At 47.4% G+C, this 27,858-nt stretch overlaps 1 protein-coding gene across 5 annotated transcripts; it reads left to right on the top strand.

Annotated features, from left to right (window-relative positions):
* The first annotated feature begins 929 nt into the window (after window positions 1-929).
* On the top strand, window positions 930-27,337 carry prrc2c (proline-rich coiled-coil 2C). Of its 5 annotated transcripts, none has more exons than XM_083969458.1 (34): window positions 930-1,325; window positions 7,781-7,950; window positions 8,127-8,301; window positions 9,270-9,379; window positions 9,667-9,792; window positions 9,899-10,200; window positions 10,309-10,388; window positions 10,690-10,826; window positions 10,938-11,025; window positions 11,642-11,825; window positions 11,927-12,617; window positions 12,713-12,885; window positions 13,441-13,735; window positions 13,835-14,045; window positions 14,133-16,682; window positions 17,157-17,320; window positions 17,431-17,585; window positions 17,837-18,305; window positions 18,410-18,495; window positions 18,579-18,773; window positions 18,859-19,116; window positions 19,966-20,058; window positions 20,179-20,280; window positions 21,100-21,271; window positions 21,380-21,598; window positions 21,812-21,933; window positions 22,025-22,179; window positions 22,289-22,520; window positions 22,622-22,732; window positions 22,826-23,020; window positions 23,131-23,231; window positions 24,789-24,915; window positions 25,020-25,253; window positions 25,367-27,337. In XM_083969458.1, the coding sequence occupies exons 2-34, from the start codon at window positions 7,836-7,838 to the stop codon at window positions 25,628-25,630; spliced, it is 8,691 nt and encodes a 2,896-aa protein (XP_083825584.1). In that variant the 5' UTR covers window positions 930-1,325; window positions 7,781-7,835; the 3' UTR covers window positions 25,631-27,337. The 5 variants fall into 5 exon arrangements, with proteins under 5 accessions (XP_083825584.1, XP_083825583.1, XP_083825582.1 ...); XM_083969457.1 differs by having other exon boundaries at window positions 9,664-9,792; XM_083969456.1 differs by having other exon boundaries at window positions 9,664-9,792; window positions 10,309-10,389; window positions 10,682-10,826; window positions 18,410-18,441; window positions 23,107-23,231.
* Window positions 27,338-27,858: the final 521 nt, after the last annotated feature.

Raw genomic sequence — 27,858 nt, 5'->3', positions numbered from 1 at the left:
ATGAGTAAACCCCGGAACAAGATTCGTCCACGCGTGACTCCTGAACACTCGGGTTGCCAGGTCTCCGGGAACCTATAGTGTGAATGTCATACGAGGAATGAAAATTTCTTGATGATATATTTTCACTCAGTTGTGGGCCCCTCGGCTATAACTGTGCGTGTAACAGTTCATTCATTCTTTCATTTACCGCAGCCTCATTTAAATATCATGTAGCCTAATGAGCCCGTGCAATAGCCTATCACTCCTTCATTTATTTTAATAGGCTACTAATCATTTACTACTAGTTTTTATATTGCTGAATTTCCTATTGGGACTTTTTTTCAAGCAACACGCCTCTGTGTTTGCTCATGGTCTGAATTATTAGCTCTGTCATATATTGTAGCTAAGGAGTATGGAGATACCTCTATTTAGATATTGTGTAAATCTTACAATGGCTGAGGCTGTTAGATGTAGCCTATGACTTTTTGCACCATGTCGACATTTGAGTGTTTTAGTCCTGCTGCTTGCTGGGTGGGTGGTCGTGCAGTCTGCTGCAGACCCTGCAGAATCTATCACTGTTTTTCCATCTCATCTCGTTTAAGATTTGTGTATTAGTATAGCTTAAATCTGATCATCTACCATTATAACTAAATTGATTGATTGTAGGCTAAAACACGATTTGGTATTAGGCTATGTAAAATGAGCAAATTTTGACACATTATTTTGACATGGATTTATAATTTCAGTGCCTTTATTGTCAACAGAAAATGGGCTTCTTCTTTTCTTTTTTTCCTTTTTTTTCTTCTTTTTTTTTACCCTGTTAGTAAAGTTGAACGTGGGTGGCTGGCTCCTCTGGTGTTTTGGACGGTGGTAAACGTGTGATTGAGCACCTGCACAGTGGGCTGGAGGCTTTGAGAGGGGGATATGAGAGGATAAATCTGGCAACCACCGTCTGCCATCTTTGATTGTGCGACAGGCCGCGGCGCGAGCGGGGCCTCACTCAAGTAGAAAAACGGTCCGGCACGAGATAACGGGTGGGGAGAGACACGGAGCCACGGGACCACCGCATACCGGTTTCCCGCAGTGACGCCCGAACAGACGAGGACAGAGCGGCGGCTCGAAACGGCGCCGAAGACGCGAAACCAAAGCCGTGCATGTGGAGAGCGGTTTGTCGGCAGCACAGCAGCTAACCACTGTTAGCCGGACTGGGTTAGCGGGCTAGCCAGCTTTTGTAATCCGCCGGCCAGACACACTTTTTTCGCCCACCACAAGCCAGGCCGAACCCGGGTCCTTAAAGTGAGGTCGCACACCGGTCGAAAAGAAAAGGAAGGCACCGGCGGAGGCAGGTGGGTCTGCATGAAATGCAAGTTTAGGAAATGTGTAAGTTTTTGTCCGGTAGCTGATGTGTTGGTGCTCACTCGGCGCTAGCTGGTTAGCATGCTTTGACCACTGACGGGCTGGAAGTGGATGTGATGGCGACTAGTGAGAAATGAAACTATGCTAAACGATGCGAGCTGGCGGCCTGCTCTCCTCCAGGAGCACCGTGTCAGACCTGGTAGAAATAACCCCGCAGCGCCGGCCACATTACAACCTCTGACATTACGAGGTTAGCTTTTGCTCATTTAACGTGGTATTTGAACCCGGTGTGGTTGAGTTCCGGGCGAAAAGGGGCCTGTGCTCCCTGCCGGTGTGTGAGAGCCACCCAGCCCACCAGAGGTTTGCTCCACGGAGAAGGATGGCCTGCAGACTCCTCAGTGGCAGTGATTTATAGAAACACCAGGGCTACACAGCGTCTCTTGATTTTTCATGAATTGGATCATATGTTTGAACGACGTCTGATGGTTTTCGTGGTACCACGACTTCTCATATGGCTGCCCTTCTCAGGCATGATGTGTTCAAGAAATGTGGTCTTAAAGGAGCACATTTTTACTGTGTGACTGTGCGCTTTCAGGAGTTCAGCTTAGTTGGGGTGTGGGAGACTAGTGATTCATAAACTGCAGATTTTTGAAGCCTCCTGGTAGACTTATCAACAGCCAACACGTATTGTTCATACATCTGCACCCATGGCTACAGATGGCTCTACATCTGTTTGGTTTTAGAGAGGCCATTCATTAGTGTATTGATTGGAGTTGAACAATATCGATTGACCAGTCAGAACATGGCCCGATCAGAGATCTATAACCGACTGTCTTTTGGGGAAGGGGGGGTTGTGCCTTGGAGTTAAAGAAAGGACACAGGCTAGCAGTATCATTATAATTATTGCTACAAGAAATCAACCTTAAACTTTTGTAGTTTGCATACGTGTGTGTATATCTCATCCTCACATTTACAATATCTTACATTTCATTCATTGCATTCTCATTTAATTGAAGCACTTTTGCATTGAATTAGTGATAACATAGACACCCCCGACACCCCCCACCCCTTAGTTTCTCATGTGCTCAGTGAAATTACCAGCGATTCCCAAGGGAGATTACCAAAGTGGTATTGATGACCTGGTGATGGAGAGCCACGATAATTGTCTTGCTTCCAGTTGTCATCTTTTTGTCTCGTGCCTTTCTGCGAATCGATCCAAAAATAGTCGCCAGTGGCAGATGTTAACATTGGACCTGCTGCACTGACCTGATCAAAATCAAGATAAGTCGGTAGATGGTGAATGTTTGCTATTCAGTTCATCTACTGGACACAAGATGTTACTGTTATTTACCAGGACAAATGGGCTTTCTTTATACATATTTAAAGCTTTTTAAAATGCAACCTCTTCTTTATTGTTGGACTTTTGGCCACTGTGCCTAAAATATAATGGGAATACTATCCTCTCCACTGTAAATGTACAGATTTAGGACCAGACTTCTTCACTTGAGACAGTATTTCTGAACAAAGCAACTGGAACAGTGAAATACAATACCGCTCTTTCAGCACCCATCATTTAGGCCATCTACATGACTTCTTATTCTTTGACTTCACTGTTGCATTAGACAGGTCAGTCCCATGACTTGGCATAAACAAAAGAGTAAGGTACATGAAGGCAGCACAGGTAAGTTGGAACGGTTGACCAACAGTTTGAACCTGAAATACATCTACAATACAAAGGAGAGTCACGATGTGCTTATGAGGTAATAACTCTGTTGTGTTCAGGTCTTCAAATACCTGCTCATATTTCACCTACCCTGACAGTTACTCCACTATTACAGTGAACAATAACCATGTACAAATTGTAGAGCAGGACGATTGATTTACCGCTCTAAGCATCTCCGCCAAGATGGAAAAAGAGTTTCACTGTCCATGTGATTTGACAGATATACATTTTATTATACAGCCAGAATCTGCAAGGAAGTTTTCAACATCTGTCCTGTACACATTCACAAGGAGACACCAATTAGGCTCATTGTTAGCATAAACACTTTTGGTTTTATTTGTGTATTGGAAGAAAAGGAGGGAAGAGCTCACTTTGATTGATGAGCTGTAATGCAGAGGTAGTTGCAAAGATGAGGAGCGATGCTGGAGATTGAGCTGAGCAAACGGCAGTTTGGGAGTTTGGATGCTGTTGCATATTTGGTTGGGAATCTTGGAATTTGCATTTGCTTGATAAAACTGTCTGAAAACACTTTATAATGGTCGTCCAAAGTGATTGGGGCTCACCAGAGCTGCAGACAAAGTCGAGACAATCTCCCCTCCTCTTCCTTTCTTCTTCTTTTCCCTGACCTCAGTGGAAAGCATCACAAGGCCAAGAACGGGTGTAAAGAAAGGAGAACTCATGGGAACATTATATATGGTACGCAAAGATATAACACAGTTTAGTCACTAAATGTGAATCTTAATTCCAGTATGTGTAGTTTCCTGTCATTTCTCTGCAAGGTTTAGGAGTTTAGGGTGAGTAACGTTGTTAATTAAAAGAAAATGCAATTCAGTGTATTCCCCAACAGGAAGGGAAAGAGGGGAGGGAGTGAAATTTATATATACATTTACCGTATGTATAACTTATAGTGTCAGTATTTTGTTATGATGATGACTTAGCTATAAATTCAACATGCATCTTCTCTGATGACTCTTAACTGGCTTTGAAAGGGAAGAAATCTATATTATTTATTGATTTGGGTTTTAGTCGATCAGGCAGTGAGTTCCATCAGTTTTTGATCATGCTACAGACATTAAACAGCAGCTGTCTTGTAGTTTTACCAGGGGAGACCCATGGAAATGTAGAAACAACGGTGTATCGCGTAAAATGTTGCAGCACCGAGAAATAGTGGGGCAGCATTTCTCCTTTTCCTTTCATAAGGGATTCCTATGCTAAAGGAGTGGAGATGGGAAGCGTTGAACTGAAGGTCCTTTTTCCTTATTTTGTGAATTGGAACATCTCTCATCATGGCCGCTGCTTAGATACTTCCAGCAGGCTTCACTCGGTGAAGAACCTTCCTGAGTAAAAGCCCTTCAACTGCAGCCCGTATTGTGCTCTGGTTCCACTGTTACTGAACAGGTGAATTTAGATGTGCACAGTGGAAGTGCACAACACATCCTCATCCATCCCATATCCCTCTGATGTCAGGATCTATGCATTGCACACATAGTTTTGCACACACGACTCCCTCCACCCAACCCATGCTCCTTAAGCTGACCTAACACACATGAAGACTCATGGCCAGTTCCCTCAGGGATTTCCCCTGATAAATGGGTTTTTCAGCATGGGGGTTTTGTAAAGATTCAGTCTTCAAATTTCTACCCTCTTGAGTAATTTGGGTCACTCTTTAAACAGTTTAGTATAACTGCTGTGAGTGTGTGGATCCCAGACAAACATCTGCAATAACTGAGCATCAAGCTGCTGTGGTAGATCCACTCCAGAGATGCAACACAGACTACTTTTAAAACCATGTGTTCCTGCTACATTCAAATAATTTTTCCTGCCCATCTCCTGTCAGGTGTTGCTGCTTCACCTGACAGAGCTGGAGCAAAACACTGATTTATAATGATGATAATAAATGCAACTGTTTTGCGTGTCAATTTCTCTTATATTGAGTATGTGGGATCTGACGAAACAGTCAGCCTGTGTTTCAGCAGCAACTTCAGCTAAATCATTTTTGTGTCTTTTGATTGTTCTATTGAAGTGAGTTTAGGGTCTTCACTTCATATTAGAGCCCATTGTTAATTGTGTGTTTTCACTACTTAACTTTATATATTTGGAGAAAATACAGATGTTTCACCTGAAAGATTTTATGATTATAATCATAAAATCCCCCCAAAACCAAGCTCAGGAAGCTGTGAGCCCCCCCCTACTATAATTATCCAAGTTAAAGTGAAATATGGTTTTCCTTTTTAAAAATCATCCAAAGTATAAATTCAAATTAATCTTTAAAATCGACCACTTTATGCAAGTACACAGTACAGCACAGGAATGTGCTCCTGTGCAAAGATGAGAAAAATAAACTCCCTGGATCTTATCTTCATGGATCCAATCTTGCATTTGACATTATTTGACATTGTAAAAACCAGTTGTTAAAAGAAACTGGGCTTATCCTTTTAAGCAGATGCTACTTTGTGAAAGTGTACCAAGGCCAAGTTACAGATAGAGACTGAGCTCACCAGAGCTGTCAGCCCCCCCAACATGCACTCACAGACACTGTTCCACCAGTGCTACGTTAATAATAAATGACCTCTGTGTGTCTTAGGAAAGACACTGCAGTCCAAACACGCTGTCTTTGGTGCCGCTCACTCTAATTCACTTTTCGTGCAAACCTTCCAGAGCATCCTCAGGATATCTTCAATCATGCACCATTTCCTTTTTCACAGCCACTACAGTGACTTTGTGTCAAAAGTCCTGCACTAGCCTTATGTGAACTTACACCTGACCTTTTTATTATGCGACTGGTACCGACCAGACATGACCAGCCCCCCCACGTTGCATTTGTTTCGCACAAAGTGATTAGGATGAGCCGATCTCTTTTCATTCAACCGCCTGAGTCAGTTTTAGAGAACGTCTTTTTATTGTCACCCTTGAAAAGGGGATTTTTCAATTTGCTTTTTGCTGTCATGTTTTACAACTTGCATCCTGCACAAATTCCATGTTTGACATGACATGCTGCACTGGTTTCTCCCTCCCTCCATGAAGTAGGTCATGTCCTTTTTTGATGTCAACAAGATGTAAGATATTTTGGCAGGAGGATGCTCCACAAACTGTTGGACATCACAGAAAACTCCTTGCACCCCCCCCCAACGACTTGCTTCAAGGCAGTGGAGCACTGTTCAGTGGGAGACTTCTGCAGCTCCACGGTGACAAAGAACACAACTGGAAGTCATTCCTGCCTGCTGCAATCACTCTGTGTGGGGGGAGGAAACTCTCACTTACATAGTTTTTCCTTTTATAAAGGTCAAACTGCTCACCTGGACTTTTTATTTTGTTAGTGAGTGTCAGGTTCTGTGCTGCATGTGTGTCCAGCTGCAAAAGCTGAGTCACTTGATCATAATGTATATTGGCTTCATCTTTTGTGTGGAAGAAGCTAAACATCAAACATTATAAACCTTTAGTGATGTTCCTTTTAGTGAAATCCTGTAAGTTTCCTCATTCTGTCTGATGGTAAAACTAAAGAGGTGAGCTCATGTTACTTTTAGTTTGTTTCTGCAGGTTGGTTGTTTCTTTTTGTCTAATTCTCAGCAGATCATAAATGCATTCGATCCATAAAGCCATTTTTCCTAAGAACCAAATACTTTGGATAACAATGACAACAGCTCGATGGAGGGTGCATGTTAACGGTAGTGCAGGTCAAGAAGGTAGCACCTTGGGCAGGGAGCCCAGTTTGTGATTGTCATATAGAAAGTGGAACCCTCTGAGGCTGATAAATGAAGGCAGCACTGAGTACCAAAAACTGTACGTCTTCCAATGGCTGATTGAGGCTGGCTCCAACAGTGAGTCAGTGTAAACAGCACAGGAGGACTGTATGGGGAGCAGGTTTTTATATAACAAATGCCCATGTGACTTCAGAATGTACACTAATTAAAAATGTCTTAAAGCAGATATCAGCTTCACGGCCGTTTCGGCTAATGCTGCGTTCAAGGCAGGCTTTTGAAACCGTAAGTTACAGCTTCAAGTCACAACTACGACTTGGTAGCGTTCCAGGTAACCCGTAGCTCGTGTTTTTACCATCCTGTTGTCTGTGAAAGTTCCCTATAACGGCCACTCGTAACTTCCGACCCGTGAACTCGTACCAGATCGAACTGGTATGACTTCACAGGAAGGAAAAACACAAAGTACGAGTTTCTTTGAACGCACCATGAGTTAGCAGCCCCCGCCCTTGTCAGGCATCAATTGGTCCTCGTGCTACGTCACCACATTCACGCGCATCCCTTGGCTGCACACACAGCCCTTCATGCCGTTCTCTCTCCTCATTGGATAACACTTGTATCCCACAAGGAAAATTTTCTCCTCGGGTTACAGCAGAGCAGAGTGACGGAGAGACTCGTGTTTAGGCTGAAATACTTCATGTAAGTGATTGCTGACGGAAAATAGGACTATTTAGGACTTATATTAACAAAAACATTCCACTGATATCTGCTTTAAGGCTTAATGATATTAATAACTGAGAGGGTGCTGCTTTGAGTGACAGCTGGGTGAGCATATACCTGCCACCGCTTTTCACAAACCTAAAGGTGACACGAGGGAGGCTGTGTCCATCTTTACTTGCAGTTGATGTATCAGAGGCCGTTTGAGTTTATTTGATCTAGATTAAAAACGTCCAACGATATTTTTCATCGCACACTTCTGTGACAAAGTTAACAGCATTTTTGTCCTCATCTTTGTTCCCCTCTACAGGAGGCTGGTTCTGGGGGCGAGGCCAAAGGACCAGACTCAATGAGTTTCCAGCGAAATGTCCGAGAAGTCAGGGCAGAGCACCAAGGCAAAGGATGGCAAAACAAAGTATGCAACCCTTAGCCTCTTCAATACCTACAAGGGCAAATCTCTGGAAACCCAGAAAACTGCAGGTAAGCAGCTCCTCCTGAACTCTAATGAGTGGACTCTGGGGTTGTATTTACAGTAAGCGACGGCGTGCATAGTTTATTTGACTGTATTGATCGAGGCAATGGAATATAGACTTCAGGGATGGACAAGTTGTCGGCTCGGCATTCTTAAAAAAGCTTTATCTTGCTGTTGATCCTAGTGGCTGCCAGACATGGGCTCCAGAGTTTGGGCAAAGTTGCTGCTAGCCGGCGCATGCCCCCTCCAGCCAACCTGCCCAGCCTGAAGGCGGAGAACAAGGGAAACGACCCCAACGTCAACATCGTCCCCAAAGACGGCAGTGGGTGGGCGTCCCGGGCTGAGGCAGGGGAGGAAAGGTAAGTTGAATAAATTGCATACATGTTATCACTGATAATAGTTTGTGTGTTTTTTATTTCTTCCATTGATTAATTTATCTACTGCTAGAGCCTATTAATCCAAACAGTTATTTTTCCTTCAGAAAATCTAAATGAGTCAAACAGTCCACACTGTTAAGATTTTTCTTCCTTGTTCGGGGTCATTTCAAAGGCAGCAGCAGACAACTATGGCTTTATGAGAGTGTTCATCAAGGACATGGACAAAACAGATTAAAAAGTCCTGTCACCTACACAGGAATGCCCACCTCACATGTGTCTGACTGACCTCAGTGTGCCCCACAAAAAAACAATAATCACAAAATAGACAAGATTCAAAGAGAAGATATGAACTGTGATGTGCTCATAACTCCCAAGTGAGACATTAACCAGCTGTAGGAATGGGCATGGTTAGGGTACTGTCTTTATCTCTTCCATATCCTTATTGATCAGCTCAGATGGTTCCTTTAATAAAAAAAAATAAAAAAAGAATAAATTCAAAACAGGAGGTAAATTGACCGAACCAGGTTTCTCTTTTCTAAAATAATATAATCTGACCAGATTAGAGTCTGAATGGCTTTTTGTCCTTAGCAGTTGCTCAGTTTGCTACAACATTTTACTATTTATGGAGAAATAAGATAATCAGTTTGTGAGATTGTATGTGTACGTTCAGCCCTGCCTCTCCTAGAGGACATTGGGGTATGAGTGGTGCAGGTTGGAGAAGCAGGATAATGGGCTGTGACAAACAAATCAGTGTTTGGGAAATGATTTGTTTTAATTATGGGGAACTAATCACGGCAATCCTGGCGCATATTTATGAGGTTGTATATTGAATTTAAGCACCAACCCATTAGTTGAAGCTCTTCTCTAAATGAAATAGTCTGTGAAACACTACAGAACAAAGGCTTATGTTTGATCAGGAGCAGACTGTCATCCATGTTTTTGTGCCACAGGCAACAGGAGACACCCCCACCACCGAGCAAACCAGCAGTGATCCAGCCACAAGAAGTTCCTGTTGGAGGCAGCCGCTCTTGGGCCAACAGCAAGCAGACACAGCAAGACGGTAATTATCCCCTCCACTTGCTCCCTACACATTACACCTCTTCATAAAACACAGACTGGATATGTGGTATTGCTTCGGACCTGCTTGATGTTTACGTAGGAGGTTGTAAACACTATTCAGAAGTCCTCCGGTGGTTTACAGCACAGATCAGACCAGTGGATCCCCAGCAGATGTTGGGTTGGGGTGGGGAGGCTGCTGTACACCATCTGAGGATTAGACCTTTCACTGCCGCTGTGCGTCTTGTGATTTCTGCACATTCATGATAATATGCTTGTATTGTGCAGGAGCTCCTCCTCGGGTGAGCAGCCATTTTCACCAGGAGTTTCCCAGCTTGCAGGCAGCTGGTGAGGCGGAGAAAGGGGAGGGTCAAGAGGAGGAGCCTTATGGACCAGGCCCCAGCCTCAGACCTCAAAGTATGACCACACATATGCACATTAATATCAGTGTTCACTGATTGCTTGTTAGTCTTGGAATCATCAAGTCAAACAATATCACTCGCTCTTCCCTCGCTCCCATCAGATGTTGGCAGTTGGCGTGAGGGCGGGGGCAGGAATTTGAACACTGCACCCAGCCCCCCTGAGATGGAAAACAGGGCTCCGGAGGAGGGAAGTACAAGCCTTGGTACCGCAACACCACCTGCAGAAGCTGATCCTGAACCTGGCAGAACCGTAACCACTGACAGTCAGAGGGAGAAGAGGGATGGCAGGGAGAGGCTGCCCCCACCCGGCCCGCCTCAGCCTAAACTTAATGGGGGGCAGCAGCCTCCTGCTGGGGTGCCAACACACTTTGATCCTGCTTTCAGGAGCATGATGCCACCCTACGTAAGTCACAGCCTGATATTCTGGACAGACCACATGAGTGGTATTATTGTGGTAACATCTAGTTGTAGTGTTAATCTGGATTTAAGATAAATGTCTTTGTGGTTATAGATGTTCCACGCCTATCCTCAAATGTCTTATGGTCCTGGACAAGCAAACTTTCGATTTCCTGTCCCACAAGATGGAGCAAAGTAAGTTCACACCTTAATGGCAATACTCTGAAAGCATTTGAAGTAAAATAAGACTACAACTACTTGGTGCTTAGAACTGCTCGCCACATACCCGGAAGTAAGACATTGATCCATTCCTAAACAACATGAGTTGTTTTGGGCAGGAGATCACACAGAGGCACCTTGTTTACCTCATTATAGAAGAAATCTTTGTTCTGTTTACACAGTTTGACAGATACGTAACACTGGCATTTTAGAACCTTGTGTATTAATTGGGCCCTTAATGAACCTCCTCCCCCTTCCCACTTTGTTGGATGCCCAGGGGTCCTCGACCACCACGACCCCAGCAAGCTCCCCCCCAGGCCTGGCTCCAGGACCCAGACAGACCCTCTATCATTAGTGCAACAGAGCTGAAGGAGCTGGACAATTTGGACACCGCTGATGATGAGGGCTGGGCAGGTCAGTAGCCATACATTATCTATGAGCTATAGTCTTCCAATAATCAGCCACTTGGTGAAAAGGTAATCTCCCAGTAGATGTGTTTTTAATCCTGCCCCCTCTGTAATCCAGGAGCTCAGATGGAAGTGGACTACACTGAAAAACTAAACTTCAGCGACGATGAGGAAAACCATGCTGCTAAAGAAAAAGGAGAAAACTGGTCAGTATATTGAACTGAACATGTCAACAGTTCATTATGCTCTATTTATTATAGAGCTTCTGTGCCACAGGAGTGTTTCTGGTTTAAGTCACAACATCTCACATTTTTTTTTAAAGCATTTGCTCATTTCTTCACCTTGCAGCTCTCTTTTCTGTCACTAGAATATGAAAATTAGCTTTCAGGACTCAAAAACACGTGATGGTTAGTCGTAGGTTTGTTTAATCGAAGTATGCTATCATGCTTACTCTGAAAATAATTCTGTCCCTTGAAATGAATATTGTACACTGGATACATTTAGGCACAGTTGCTTGTCGAGCAAAATGTTCATTTACAAGTCAAATGAGCAAAGCAGCCAACAGATATTTTGCATGGTAATGATTGCAGACAATTGTTACGATCATCATTTCTGCTGAGTGCACAGGTATTGAGGGTTGTCAAAAAATCAATACTCAGATACTAATTGATACTAAAAGATCAGGTTAATCAATCCAGGAATAACTTCTCAGAGAACATTGATGTGTATCCATATCCACTATAAACATGTTGGGTTGAGGAGACGGTTGGAAAAGCCTGATCATTTTTTGCTTTTAATAAACCAAACAAATCTAATTTTCAGGGAGTGGATGGGTAAAGTGGAACGTATAAGACCTCGGCCAATAGACGGTCAGGAGGGCTGGAAGGAGGGGTCAGAGGACCGTGGGGGCAATAAAGCATCATGGGCCGACGGCGCAGATCCCAGAGCGCCATCGCCTGGCAGCATGGGACAGTTCAGTAAATCAGCTGCTACGCAGGACTATCAGGTAAATTTGGATATGTATTACATAGGCCTTCTATTGTGTTATTGGTCAATCGAACGGCAGGGTGTCGAGTCTGTATTTACACACATTTTTGTCTTCTCTAGGGTGGAGCTCGTCCTGTAGGTGGCGCAGCGCCACGTGGGAGCAAACCACAGACTGCGGCACCTGGTCCCGAAGAGGACCCTGAGGCCTGGAGACAAAAACGCAAGAAGCCAGAAGTTTCTGAAGCTGTGGAACGAGCACGGCGGAGAAGAGAGGAAGAGGAACGTCGCATGGAAGAGCAGCGTCTCGCAGCCTGTGCTGAAAAACTAAAACGTCTCAACGAGAAACACCGGCAGGCAGCTGAAGGAAAACCCTCCCCTGCACCAGCAACCAATGATGAGGCAGGAGCTGTTCATGACGAATCCTTGTCTGCTCCTGCTCCTGCTCCTGCTCCTGCTCCTGCCCCAGCTCCTGCACCTCCACCTGCACCTGCACCTGCACCCAGTCCTGTACCTTCGGACCCCGTATCACAGACACCGGCCCCAGTCATGCAGGCTCCTCTACCTGAGAGGGTGGATCGAGACAGAGAGAGGATAGAGCGGGAGCGGGAAAGAGTTGAACCAAGTGCAGAAGAGGAGGTTCTCTTGCCCCGTCAGCCCAGCCCCCCTGTCCAGAGACCTGTGGTCGTGACTCCAGAGCCTCAGGGCGAGGAGGAGAGCCCTTTAGTTGAGGTTGGCCCCCTAATAGAGGAGAACCAAACCGACAGGACACCAGTGCCTATCCGAGACTATTTCAACATAGAGGACAACAGAGGTAAGTGAGCTCGGCTTTTTCTCAAAGCCACTTCTAAACCATCTGACATTGTCTCAGTCACTGATGTAGAAACTGTCGGCTGTGTTTTCCTGCAGTGGATGAGCCCCACCTGCCTCTGCCTCACATGGACGCACCGAGTGGCGAGGAAGTCCCTGTGGCACCCCCACAGCTCGAAGGAGAAGCAGCAGCTGCTATGCGTCCCTCTCTCACTTCAGGCTACTCCAAACAATTTCAAAAGTCTTTGCCGCCTCGTTTCCTCAGACAGCAGGTAATGTTGTCCACACCTGGCATCTTGAGTTACTACAGGCTGATTAAATCATAATTTGTGGATGTGTCAGGAGGTAGTGGACCATTTTCACCAAAAGGAGACTGTACTGTATGAATATAACAGTTAAGACTGAGATTAAATGAGGTTTGAGTTGGGCTTCCTCCTGATGACATGAGGGGTGTATGTGTGAAAATGATGTGAATCATATTCCATTAGCTTCACAGCCACCAGATCTCAACCCACTTGAACATCTAAAGGACAATTTAAAACATGATAGACAACAGTTTTCACCAGATGAGAGAATGTCTTTTGGAAGAGTGAGGTTCATTGTCTTGTAGAATTCAGAGACTTGAGTCAAAGACAAAGAGCAGTGAGGCTGGTGAGCCTGCTACAGCTACCATTGTTTATATAGAGTTTTCCTTTACTCTGTCACCTGTCTGTGTGTGTTAATGCATTCTGTTGTCAGAACAAGTCAATATGACATTGAATCATGAATGATGTATGCCATTAAACCATCTTTAGCCTAAATGTTCTGTGTAACTTTTGATGTTTCAGGAGCAGATGAAGCAGCAGCAATGGCAACAACAGCAACAGCAGAGTGGGGGCTCTGTGTCCCCATCAGGTGGTGGTGGGGTTCCAGCTACCCAGCAGCAGCAGCAGCAGCAACAGCAGCAGCAGCAGCAGCAGCAACAGCAACAACACCGCTCCATGTATCAGCCCATGGGCCCCCACCACCAGCACCTGGCCTCCATGGGTTTTGACCCCCGCTGGCTAATGATGCAGTCCTACATGGACCCACGCATGATGTCGGGACGTCCTCCAATGGACATGCCAACTAGCATTCACCCTGGTAATGAGATTTGCAGAAGAGAGATGGAGAATGTGATTGAATGGAGAAAATGAGTCACACAGATATCTAAAGTCTCTTTGTTTTTTTTTTGGTTTCCAGGGAGAATGCCTCCTAAGCAGATTGTGCGCAGAGAGCCTGGTGATAACTCCAGCTCCAGCTCCGACTCCTTTGACCACTTGACCCGGCCAATCCGGGACCATGGCCTGCCCTCGGACTCTCGGATGGTATGGGGCTCTGAGCCATACCCACAGTCAGAGTCGTTATCATCTGTAACTGCTCCAAAAGGACGGGATGACAACAAGGAGCCCAGGTAATACAAAACAAACAAAGACCAAAAGGAAAGAGACAATATTATATATTTTCTGGACATATCACATTAACAATGGTTTCTTCACAGGATGGACTCTAGTTTGGATCTGGACCGGGGTCTCCCAGCCATGTACCCCCAGGACCATAGTGCATTGGACTCTCGTAAGAGTAATTTCTTCCGGGACCCCACAGAGTCCCTGTCAGCATTTAGCCAGGGCCCAGAGGACGCCCCTGGGCCTTTGGACAGGGTCCCTGTGGGCTCAGCCTTTGATCCTGAGGAGCCGGGCCTACCAAGTGGAGAGGAGGTTGAGGCTCTTGGTCAAGCTATGCTCCAAAGGAGTGTCTCCCAGGGCTCCAGCCACTCCCTCAAGCTTGATGAGCCCAGGTTTGATGGGCTGCCCCTGGGAACAAAATCACTTGAATTACAAGACACAGGGGACAGGGTGGATGAGAAGCCCCAGAACGAACTATACTCCCAGGCTGCAGTGACCAGCAACAGGGCTACACCTCCTGCTGATGGATTACACAAACAAGAGAAGCTGCCTCTGCCAGCACCGAGCAAGCAGAAAGCTGAGCTGCGCTGGGGTGGGAGATCAGGGACCGGGCGCAGAGAAGGACCAGGGGGGGAGAGGCCGGTCCGCAGGTCTGGCCCAATAAAGAAGCCTGTCCTCAGGGACATGAAAGAAGAGAGGGAACAACGAGAAGAGAGGGAGAAGCGTCACGAAAGAGGGGACAGAGGAGACAGGTCCAAAAAGGATCCGGCAACCAAAGCTCCATCTGCAGCCGCTGCCGTGTCCGAGGGCTCCAGACCTCAGGGCGAAGGGAAGAGAGAGTCAACGGAGCTCGAGGAAACGCCCACCGGCCACCAGAGAGCCAGAGACTCTCAGCCCTCGTCCACGGTTCCCACCTCGTCGTCTCAGGAGGAGAAAGCGGAGAAAATTCCCATCAATGACAAACACCCCGAACCCAAATTGCCCTCCAGGAAAGAATCCAATCTTCCACCACGTGCCTATCGACGAGAGGATCGACGAGAGGATCGACGGGAGGATCGACGGGAGGATCGACGGGAGGATCGACGAGAGGATCGAGGGGGGGATCGGCGAGAGGATCGAGGGGGGGATCGGCGAGAGGATCGAGGGGGGGATCGGCGAGAGGATCGGGAGAGGGATAAGGAAATGGACAAGGACAGAGAGAGAGAGTGGCCCATTGACTCGAACTTCAAAGGACGCGGCCGGGGGGAGTATTACTCCAGAGGACGCAGCTACCGGGGGACTTACGGCGGCCGCGGCAGGGGGGCTCGTGGCAGAAGTCGAGCAGAGTACCCTTACAGGGAGCCTCGGTCCCGCTCCGATTTACCCTCCGCTGGCGGTGCCGCCGCCTTTCGCAACAGGGAGGAGAGTGAAACACGCAGCGAGAGCTCAGACTTTGAGGTTATACCAAAACGCAGACGGCGAAGGGGTTCAGATACAGACTCTGAGAGCGAAGGCGGGAGGGAGTCGGCCAGTGACACCGGACCCTCCGACCGGGAACCTAGCACCAAACCTAGCCGTCCACTTAGACGAGAGTTACCCGGGGAGGGCCGGCCAGGGCCCCACAAGCCAGGGTTTGGGCCACCTCACATGGGGGAAAAGCTTGGACCCAGAGGGGACGATGAAAGTCGGCCCAAGCCCGGATTCCTGCCTAAAGGAGAGCCGTCTCGGCGAGGAAGAGGTGGATTGTACAGTAGGCGAGGTGGAGCGAGGGAACGTGGGGGTCCTCGCTCAGCCCCTCTTAGAAGGCCAGGAGCCAGAGAGTCCTCCTCACAGTGGCCCTCGAAACCCATGGAGACATTCAGACCCGAGGACGCGGAATCAACACGATACGACAATCCCCCTGGTGACCGACGGCCACTCAAGTCTGAGGGGAAGAAGTTTGGGGAAGGGCCTCCTCAGAGTAGCAGAGAACGGCCTCGTAGATCCAGACCAGCACGGCCGCCCAGGCAGGACAAACCCCCTCGTTTCAGGCGCTTGAAGGAGCGAGAGGCTGCAGTGTTGGCTAGTGGAGAAACAGCCCCCAGCCCCCTTGTCCCTCTCCCCCCAGTGCCTGCTGCTGCCCCGAGGTCTGCCCCAGTCTCCCTCTCCCCAACCCTGTCCAGAGCTCCAGGGACTCCTGTTACCGTGCCTACGGAAGTGGCAGCCACTTTGCCTGCACCTGACCTGCCCTCTCCTATAGAAGCACCGTTGCCTGAAACCAGCAGCCCCACCATCGCTGCTGCTGGTACCAAGTCCCCCGACCTGTCCAACCAGAACTCCTCTGACCAAGCCAACGAGGAGTGGGAAACCGCCTCGGAGAGCAGCGACTTCAACGAAAGGAGAGAGCGAGAAGAGAGGAAAGGAGCCCTGGAGGCTGCCAACGAAGCAGCCACTGCCTCCGCTGCAGCGTCTGCACCCCCCCAGGGCTCCCTGACCCCCAGCAAAAGCCCCCCTGATGGAGGGGTGACCCCAAAACGAGAAGGAGCTCCTGCAGCCAAGAGGAGTTTCTCAAGTCAGAGGCCTGCGGAGAGACAGAACCGCCGAGGCAACAGTGGCGCCAAACCAGGCCGCAGCTACGCAGGGGGCAAAGGGGAGAGGAGGGGAGGGGCCAAGGCCGGACGCAAAGGGTGAGTTTAAAACAATCAGGCTTTTGTCTGCTCAGGCATTTACTTTGTCTGCTTACATTAACACTGGCACAATGATGTTGAGTCAATGAACAGTGTGCAGTAAAATAACACGGCTGGTTTGTTCACACACAATAAACCTTTTGTGTACTAATCATTAATTAGTATTCTGCCTAATTATTGACTGCACTGAGGCCGAATCTAAATATCTTGGTGAGCTGTTGGTGTTGCCTGTTCCCACTGGGGAAGATTGTTTAAGGTTTAACCACTTCATCAAACCTCATCTGGTTACCGTCCTCAAGCATGTTGTGTCTAGTTTTGGTTGAAGATGGCTAATTATGGAATTAGTGTGAAGTTATTTTTAAACCCTTCACCTGAACTAGTGGCTTCCATCCTGCATTTTTTTTTACTCAGACCTAGTTTGAAATGAAAAGACATGTGTCATAGTTTCTTCTTCATCATGTGACTGTTGAGCAGCCCGGCAGGCCATCAGAACTCGGAGGGGACAGCACCAACAGCTGGAGGAGCAGCCCAAAGACCTTCGAAAGACCAGTCTGCCCGACGCAAAGATGAGACCAAACAGGCCTCCAAGAAGCCGAAGGAGAACGCTCTGTCTCAGTTTGATCTCAACAATTATGCCAGTAAGTGAATACATTGATACTCTGTTCATGCTGTGAACCCACACCTGCCTCCAGCTGCTTGTTGCCTCAACATAAAAGTCTTGGACCCGTTTTTTGTCCCGCTTCTGTAGGTGTTGTGATCATTGATGACCACCCAGAGGTCACCACCACAGAGGACCCACAGTCCAGCACCAATGATGACGGCTTCACAGAGGTGGTCTCCAGGAAGCAACAGAAACGCCTGCAGGATGAGGAGAAACGGAAAAAGGAAGAGCAGACCACTCAGGTAGCTTTTTTTCTTTTTTTTTAATTGGTTGAACAAGTGGGTTGGCAGCCTATGTACTGAACCCCAAATTGCCCATATGATCAGTGTCTCATCAGTGTGGGAATGGTTGAAAAAAAAGCCAAACATGTTAGTAAAAGCACCGTATGAGTCTGTGTGAGTGTGACTGTTGGTGATGGGGCCATAGATCTTGTATTGCTGTTATATTGTGTGGCTATTAAGATATGGTGTTAACATTGGTACCACTCCTGCAGAACTGGGGTAAAAAAGGCTCTGGTGAGAAGAACAGGGGGGGAGGAGGAAAGCTGCCACCGAGATTTGCTAAGAAACAGTCATCGCAACAGCAGCAACAACAACAACAACAACAACAACAGCAACAGCAGCAGCAGCAGCAACACCACCAACAACAACAACAACAGCAGCAGCAGCAACAGCAACAACAGGCCTCACAGCCTCAGCCTGCTGTAGCCTCAACCCCCCAGACCCAACAGCAGCCCACAGTCTCGGCCTCCCAGCATCCTCACCATGCCCCCTCCCAGCCCTCTGCATCCCCTCAGACTCTGGAAGGAGCAGTGGCTCCTCTGCCCTCCATCCCCCCTGCTACTGTGGACTTCACCTCCAAAAGTCTCACCCCTGCACCTACGCAGACGCACAGCACTCTGGGTACAGAACTGTGGGAGAACAAGGTGGCAGGCGCCACTGTTCTTCCTGACGTAAAGAAGCGTAAGTGCATAATGTTGATAACTTTTAAAGTGTTCAACACAAATTGACTTAACGTGTGAATTCTGAGATGCAAGGTCACTAAATATCCAATTTCTCTGTTCCAGTTGGTCCAATCAGCCCTCCTCAACCACCTTCTGTGAGTGCCTGGAACAAACCTCTTACCTCTTTCACTGGCACTGTCTCCTCTGAGGTACAGTAGAAAGGCCAGCGTTGTCTGTGTGACCCACCTGCTCCATGATAGGCCATTAAGACGTTGGTTTGTTTTTATTTCAGGGTGTGAAGCCAGGAGCAGAGGGCAGTGTGGAACTGGGAATAGACAGTATTCAGTTTGGAGCTCCGTCATCTGCAGGCAGCACAGACAGTGATGGAGTTCCAGCATTGCTAGAAACTGGCTCTGAAAACAAATTACCTGCTCCCAAAGAACAGAGACAGAAACAACCTCGAGCTGGCCCAATCAAAACACAGAAGGTAACTGCACTGTGGAGATGATGCTGATTTCTGCTGCAGATGTGGATTTGTCTTCTAAAAATGTCAAATCGCTTCTCCACCTCAGCTTCCTGAAATGGAACCAGTGGAAACCAAGGAATACAAGCCAGGTCCCATTGGCAAAGAGCGTTCTCTGAAGAACCGCAAGGCCAAAGATGCCCGTGGAGGGGAAGGCGAGGGCATGGAGGGAGGGGTCCCTGGAGGAGGCGGCAGCAGAGCCACCGACTCCAGTCCCCCCACCAGTGACACCACAGTACCAGAGCTGGGAGGAGACATCGAGGGCATGATCACTGTCCCCACAGCAGATTACAACAGCAACTCAAAGGTACGTCACTGTCCTGGAACCCCACGGTCAAGCTGCACTAGTTTCATTCATACTTAGTCAGTAGCACCTATGAAGCAGAATTTGAGGAAATTAAGGTAACTTTGGCTAAACAGAGGAAATTTAAACAAATGAGGAAATGAGGATCAAAAAGTGTGAACGACAAACTAGGAAAAACTAAATCCCTGTGGCTACAGGATCCTGGCAGGATATCCACATTTAAGTGATGCATTTAGTGAGAGTGTTACTGACCTGAAAGAACTATTCTGCTGTTACAGTCTTGTGTCCACTCTGGTTTGAAATGAGAGCTTATACCAAACAGAGAAGAGTTCATCACATTAAATTAATAAAAGGCTATACATCCAGTTTTATATAACGATCATAAATGCTCTTTCATGTTGTTTCATCCGACAGACTTCTCATCACTGCAGCTCAAAATAACATGAGCCTCTGTGACTAGAACTGAGAAGAAAAACACTGAGTCACACACCATTTAAATATCACCATGATTATTAATGAACATTTCAGTCAGATTGAATCATCAGAGATCTTTTTTTAATCAGCATCACATGTTCATCACCACACAGTCTGGTGTTTATAATTAGAAATGATTTTTATTTATTTTCTTTCCACTCATATGATCATGTTGATATTTCACCTTGTTGACTGTCGCTTAGATTTTATTTCTTCAGAGTTTCACTGCTTGTATTACAGTTCCTTCTCATCATATTAGATGCTTTGTTTTTGGTTGCAGCAGTATTGCAGAACTATTGTTGAACTCGTTTTGTAATACAGGCCTCAAGTTGTGTGTGCACCTGTGTACATGTATTAATGTATGTCTATCCATCTCAGGAGTCTGTCACCGACTACACCACTCCCTCCTCCTCACTGGCTGACAGTGTCCCTACTGGAGGGAGCAAAATGGAAGAGAGTTTGGTGGCCAGTGTAAGAGCTCATCCTTACACAAAACCTTCAGCCATCTATCCCATGAGTTAGTTTCAAATAATGAATGATTTGATGCTAATGATTAGACTTGAGTTAACCTTGGGTTGTCTTGTTTCTCAGGTGGCACTACCCCACTCTCTGCCCCTTCCTCGACGAGAGACCCTGCAGCAGAGCTCCAGCCTCAGCACCGTCTCCCCTGCTACTGTTGACCTAACACTAAAGGTACACACACGCACAGCACACTCCAGGAAATATCACTGACCCTCAGACAGACTCTTCTCTCTGAAGTTTCAATGTAGGGCCGTTTGATTTTGCCTAAAATTAAAATCCTGATTTCTCTTCTCTCAAAACCCGAATTACAATTATGATTTTTTTTGTGAAATGACAAACTATACTGAAACATGACGTCAACCGACTGTTTTCCACTGATTGGCCTGACCGTTGTCACTGGAGGAGTCACGAGCGCGACGTCCAACACGAGAATCAAACCTGCTAATCGCCCACTGATCTTTACTGGGACTGTTAAATGTTAAATGTCTGCTGTGTGGAAAACCACGCTGCGGTCCATAATCGAGGTGCAGACGAGTGAGTTTGGAGCTGACGAGAGGATCGAAAAAAAAGAGCGAGATGACGCGGCCGGAGCCGCTGTGGTATGACGACCCCGCCCACGATGAGGAGGAACTATGAAGAACTCGAGCCGAGCCAAGTAGAACTGTAACTGTGTGGTGGAAAAGGGCCGTTGGTCTTTTTGGCAAAGAAATCTTCACTGGCCTTAACGAACGCCGACATGTTTGTTTACAGTGTGTGGGGAGAGCGCGATGGGAGGAAGGAGGTGGAAGTCACTACGGCAACACAGCGCAGCCCAGATACATGAACGGGGGCTGTACCGTAATTACCCTAGTTAAAGTAAAAAATGGCTTTACACGTTTTTAACATCGTCCTGACTAAATAATCCGATTACGATGTAAAACGGATTAATCAAACAGGCCTGTATCAATGACACATCTCCTGAGCTCCGGTGTCTTTCTGTCTCCTTTTCAGATGGAGTCGGCCCGTAAAGCCTGGGAGAACTCCCCCAGCCTCGAGAAGAACTCTCCGGTCACCTCCTCTTCCTCCCCCATCACTTCCTGTGCATCCTCATACTCTTCGTTCTCCCAAGCCTCCATGCCACAGATCCCTGTGGCCTCTGTGACCCCCAGCACCTCACTGACAGGTGAGCCCGTTCCCCAGTTTCATCCATCACCATCTTGTTCATCACATCTGTGACATCAGTGTATCCAGGCCTCCATTATAATTCCTTGTCTTAAATCACACCCCTCAGGTTCTGGCACCTACACAACATCATCCCTCAGCACAAAGACCACCACGGCCTCCGACCCCCCAAACATCTGTAAGGTGAAGCCACAGCAGCTGCAGGGTGGAAGTCTGTCGTCGTCCAGCAGCAGCAGCAGTAGCAGCTTCTCTCAGCTGGGCTGCGTGCCCCCCCTCCTGCCGCAGCAGCAGCAGACCCCACAGGTTTATGTCTCCCAGTCTGCAGCAGGTGAGAGACAAACAGCGCTGACCCGTGATGTTATGTAAAGATATATTAAATGGAAAGTGTTGGTTCTTTAAATTTTCGATTAAAAACAGACTATTTGATATGTTAAACTCCAATAACTCTACTTGTGTATTCCTACCCCTTTTTTTGTAGCCCTGATAGTTTTCATATATGGGTATTTATTATAAAGCTCTGATGTTCATCCTGTGTGTTCAGGCTCTGCAGCTCAGATTCCAGCTTTCTACATGGACACTAGTCACCTCTTCAGCTCCCCCCACACTCGCCTGGCTCCTGCCTCCCTGGCGCAGCAGCAAGGCTTCCAGCCCGGACTCTCCCAGGTAAGACTGTCTGTCTGTTTGAGAAACGCACTGCAGGAATGTTTTGATGTATAAGATGACAAAAAAACATGTGGGTTTGTCCACCTTGTAGCCAACGGCCGTGCAGCAGATTCCCATCCCCATCTATGCTCCACTGCAAGGTCAGCCTCAGCACCAACACACACACCAGCCCCAGCTCGGGCTCAACACTGGTCCTCCGGTCTCCCAGCCACAGGATCTGTTCAGCTCCTCGCTGCAGCCGTACAGGTAACTCCACACAGTCTCTTCACCAGAACTCAGAGATTCTGGCACTTGTGTGTTTGTGCGCTGTTTCTGAACACCGTCTGATCCTGCTGGTCTCCACCCCCCCCCTCAGGTCTCAGCAGGCGTTCATGCAGAGCAGCCTGTCACAGCCCTCCATGATGCTGTCAGGACCGTCGATGCACAGCTACGCCGGCATGCAGGCGCCTGAGATGGGGAAGCCTCAGTCCAGTCTGGCTTATCAGCAGCCCTCATCCACCCAGCACATTCCCATTCTGTTTGAGCCACAGCTCAATCAGCCCTCTGGTATGGGAGGCTCCCAGCTCATCGACACTCACCTGCTGCAGGTAACCACACTGCTCACATGTCGCTCTGCCTCACCCCGACCGCCTTCTGTCACACTGATGTCCATGTTCTCCATCTGACATTGTCGTGTGTTTGTTTTAAGGCTCGACAGAGTATGAATCAGCATTCGAACATGTACTCAGGACAGGTGCAACAACATGGCCAGAGTAGCTACTACAGCAACACTCAGTCACCCAGTTCAGCCATGCAGCAGGTAAGTTGGGTGCAAACGAAAGACCGTTAATGAGAAGCAGCACAGTTTTGTGTTGACTGACGAACTGGTCTCAATCCATCTCTCTCTCTCTAGGTGACAGTCCCTCTGCCTGGCTCCCAGTTATCTCTGTCAAACTTTGGCTCTGGTGGAGGCCAGCCCCTCCTGGCGCTGCCCCCCACACCTCCCCAGGCCCAGCCCCCCAGCCTCAACCGACAGCCCCCAGTGTCCCAACCATACCGAGGCATCATGGGCCCCAACCACAGCATGATGCAACCGCCTACCAGCAAGGTACAGTAGTGTTTATGCGATGCGGTGTGTGAATGAGCCGTCTGGTCGATGTGTTTTCACTGCAGCTGTTTTGTGTGTCATCGCAGCTCTTTTGTGTGGACCCGTTGCAGATGGACATGGATCTGAAGCTGTTTGGCAGTGGGATGGATGTGAAACCTGGAACTCCCCCTGTCGGCGCTAGGAGTACTACACCCACCTCCAGCCCGTACAGGTACCACCCAACTCACGTCTTTACTCACTCTGGCTGTCTTTACACTACAAGGTTCAAGTGGCCCAATTCAGATTTTTTCCTCTCAAGTGACACAGATCTAGCCTCGTAAACCAGCCTCTCCCGGAAATTCATTTCATTTCACGGGAGAGTCTGGCCTCATTCATGGCCTGAAACCCTAAGAAGGCCAAACCAATCGGCGTTGCCGCTCAGATTTCTGTGATTGACACAGCACACTGGCCAATCAGGGAACGACTGGTGCAACGCCCCGGATGATAACGTCACTACACTGCGCGACTCCTACCACAACAAACATGGCGAAGCTATCTAGCAGTAGCAGCCCAAAAACAGCAATAAGGGAAGTTCTTACTGAAATACCATCCATTACAGCAATTAAACAAGAGCAAGAGTCGGCGCTTGTTGAGTTTCTTGAAGGAAAAGACATTTTTGCTGTTCTTCCAACCGTCACTTATTTTGAAACGCTGATTGGCTGAATGGGGTTGTCTGTCAACGCTACTACTCCCGCCCACCCCATACGCTTACAGGGGGAATGAGGCCAGACTCTCCCTGTGAAATGAAATTAAATAAAATGAAATGCATTTCTGGGAGAGGCTGGTTTACGAGGCTAACACAGATCAGATCTTTAACATGAACGTGTGAACGGGAAAAAAAGGCATGAAATCGGATATCGTCAGATCAGATATGTGGAAATAAATCGGATACAAATCGGATGTCTGCCAGGAAAGATCTGATCTGTCTGTTTAGACTGCAATGTGTGTGGTACATCATCAATAATAATATTAATTCTCCTGCTCACACGTTTCGCTGAAGCTCTGTAGCCCATGATTGATACGTGGGGCTGACCTGGACGACCATGGCCAGCTGTGGTCACTGTCACAGGATTTATTACAGTGTTTCCTTTCATGGTGTCCACACATCTGTTTGTTTTTTGTTCCTCAATAGTTCTTCATAACATTAATTTATATGTGGTGAAATAGACAGCACCAAGAGACTGAAACGAACCGGTTAGAAATCAAGAGAGGAAAAACAACCAATCTCACAACAGGTCCGCTCCATGCAGCCACTTCACTAACAGACTAGTGGTTCAATTAGTAAACAGTGATGTGTTGGATATAAACTCTGAGCACCAGACTCACCTTTTCCTTTTGTTTATAATTATTATGGAATTATAGACCTAATAAATCCCGTCTTTAAAAAAAAAAAGTTCAAGTCATTTCATGCAGGCAAAGCAGGTGTAAATGCAGATACCAGATATAGGTCACTTCTGATAGAACATGTAAATAGACAGTCAAAAAAATAGGATATAGGCAACAAATCGGAATTAGGCTGTCTTACCACTACAGGCCTTGATGCCCAACACACAGATACACCAAACCTGACTAAAAAATTGAAATCCCAGGTTGGTTGAACTGTGCCAGGCTCTGCTGAGTGTTGTGTCTCTTGTGTCTGCACGGATTGCACAAAAGTCAGCATCAGCTGTGTTGTCACTTTGATGCATCTCCTCACATGTGATTTGTTTCTCCTGTCCTCCGCCTGCAGGGCCAGCTCCACCTCCCCCAGCAGCCAGTCCAGTAAGATCAACAGCATGCTGTACCAGAAACAGTTCCAGCCCAGCTCTGCCGGCATGAGGATGGCCCAGCACTTCCCTGGCCAGTTCAACCCACAGGTACCATCATGATGATGAACTCTTTGATGTTTGATGTTTCTACTGTCTACAAAGGCTCTAGAACTGCCGTCCATTCATTTCCTGTTTGTTCCTCTTCCTGCCAGATTCTGTCTCAGCCTAACATCGTGTCTCCTCTGGTTCGACCTCCTCATGCTAACTCGTTTGCTGGAGGTGTCCAGCGCTCTCCCATGGGCCCTCCAATGTCACCCAATGTGGGCGGTGGTCTGATGCCTCATCCCCGACCCCAGCACAGCCAGCACCCGCCTCGGGGCCCCCCGTGTCCCCCCATTGTACCCAGAGGCACGCAGGCGGCTATGAAGGCTGAACAGGACCTAAAGGTGTGCTGCCACCTTCTTGTATTTGTTGAGTCTGTATCTGTTTTGTCAATCTGATGGTGATGCTCAGCAACGGCCGAGTTAACTGAGTTTTTCCTCTGCCCCCCCCCCTCCAGGCAAAGCAGCGGGCTGAGGTGCTCCAGTCCACTCACAAGTTCTTCTCAGAGCAGCAGCAGCAACAGCAGCAACTCAAGGCCCCGCAAGTCAGCAAAGCGCCCCGGCTCGATCAGGGGGTGAAGCCCCCCCTCGACGCCTCGGCCCCAAACCACCAGGCCGGAGGCGATCGCCCGGATTCTGACAAACCCCCCGTCTCCACGGCCAAGCCCATACGGACTGGCCCCATAAAACCACAGGCCATCAAACCAGAAGAGAGCAAGTAAAGAGCTGCAGAGCCTCTTCAGACGACAGGACAGACGGATGGAAGAGAGGAAGAGAACCTAGCCCCATTCACCCAGCCACCACTCATATCAGCCCTGGGGACAATGTAGGGGAGGAGGAGGACGAGTTGGGTAGAGATCCAAGCGGTAGTGGTTACTGAGAGTAGGCGCTGTCCTGCATATACATATATAATCCTCGTCGTTCTTCCCCTGTCTTGTCCCACTGTAGGTGTGGGCGTTTGAGTTGGATTCTTCCATCATGTTTAGACGCCGGTGAAATGGCTGCACAAGGTGTCGCATAGAGATCTACTGTGGCAGTAGATCAGAGGAGAGCTGGAGGAAGAAAATTTAAAATGAGATTTGCTGCTGAGTTTGCCATTTTTATAGCTCTTGATTTCTGCTCCTTTTTATTTCTTTTCCCCGATTAGGGTCACACATTATAGGAGAAACCTGTTTTGTTAACGAAAGAATGAATCAGATTTGTTTTTGTAGTCAAAACAATCTTAAGTGTATGTAGTGAAGCACACTTTCTGTTGGCCGATCTCCCATCATAACTAATCCAGAGATTTGTGCACATGTGCGCACACTCCCTCAACGGTTTCACCCACGGTTACCGCACAGAGACATGAAATCAGACATTTTGTCGTCTTTTTGTTTTTACCAGAACGGAAATGTGAAAATTTGCAGCATTTGATTGACTTTAATGATTGATTTATTGATTAGTCTGCCTGTGAGCCTTCGCTCCTGCCTTCTGCTCTCATCTCCTTGCCTGAGAATAACTGATGTGTCGGGGTGTGTGTGTGCGTGCGTGTGTGTCGAGTGTCTGTTTGTGGTATAAACAGGGGGACGCTTGTAGCTGAACTCTCCTGTATATTTAGCCAAAGGTTAATGCAGCGCAGAGATGATGTCGCAGCCTTTTAGGATTGCTGTTGCCGTGGCAGCAGAGTTTTGAGTGAATTTAAAGGATTACATGGATGATGTATGATCACTACTTACAGCTGTTCCAGTTTAGGGGCGACTGTCACACACCCTTTCACTGCTCTCACACCCATCCTTGCTGTCACACAAACACACACACATACACACTTCACTGTAAAGCACCCAGACCTGCTGCTATTGACTGATTTCAGTGCCCTTAGCTAGTACATAGCAGGATAGGGCTAAATAGAGGAATAGAAACGGTGAAGAGTTGATTGTTAAACCAGTAGAAAAAGTTTTTGTGTCTGTCACCCCCCCCACACACACCGAGGGGGAGAACAAGAACAAGACAGAGCGAGGAAGAAGTTTAAATGAGAAGCCTCAAGTTCTGAAGCGTTTGGGCAGGAGGACACTTCTTGTTTTGTTGTCTTTACTGATGAGAGCAATCAGTGCTGTTTTCTGTCTCTGCCTCACCTCCACTGGCTGTCCCACCCACAAAGCTCTCATCTCGGGGCGGCGGTGACAAGGGTCCTCCAGAAATGTACAGTAGTATGCACCCTGAGGTGGGGAGGGTGTCCTGGTCACCTCTGCCCCAGCTGGGGGAAGAGTCCTTGCTTTGGAGGATGGATGAGGGAGGGTTGGTAATGATTTTTGTTCTATTTTATTTTGTTTTTCCTTTTTTTTTTTTTTTTTTTTTTTTTTGTTGTACTTGTACAGGGGTTTCATCGCTGTATTAAAAGATGTACGGTCTTATTTACATTCTCTTGGTTTGGTTACAGAAACTAATAAAAATAATATACTGTTGATGGTGTTTTCCATAATTCTGCTTGAAACTCCAGTCAGAACCACAGCTCACCACTAGGTGTCAATGCAACACTTAGTTGGAACTTAAATTAGCATCAGCATGTTGAGAGAAAAAAAAATCATGTATAAAGCTATACTTGGTGCTGCATTTCTGAGGTACTCCATGTAAGGCAACAAGTCTTTATCAACGGTCAATAAAGCTGCTGAGTGTGAGGATTTGATAATTCTTTACACATCAGATATTAGCCAGAACTAACGACCTTTATGTTGCTAAGTTTTGCAGGTGTTTATCCGAGGGAGGTGTTGAATTTCTGACCTGGATCAGACAGTTGGTTAAAGCACAGGAATTGAGAGCTGCAGATTGGACAGATTAATGACGTTAACATTTATATAGTGTTGATTCATCATTGTACTAGTGGGCTGGACATCAGAGACCACAGATCTGTCTTTATATAGACTGTGATCCTGAATGACCTTCAGCTTTCCACTCAGCTCATGTTTCCATATAG

This window comes from Trachurus trachurus (genome assembly GCF_905171665.1).
Source record: "Trachurus trachurus genome assembly, chromosome: 4".
Taxonomy (NCBI): Eukaryota; Metazoa; Chordata; class Actinopteri; order Carangiformes; family Carangidae; genus Trachurus; species Trachurus trachurus.
This window is presented reverse-complemented; position numbering and strand designations above follow the sequence as displayed.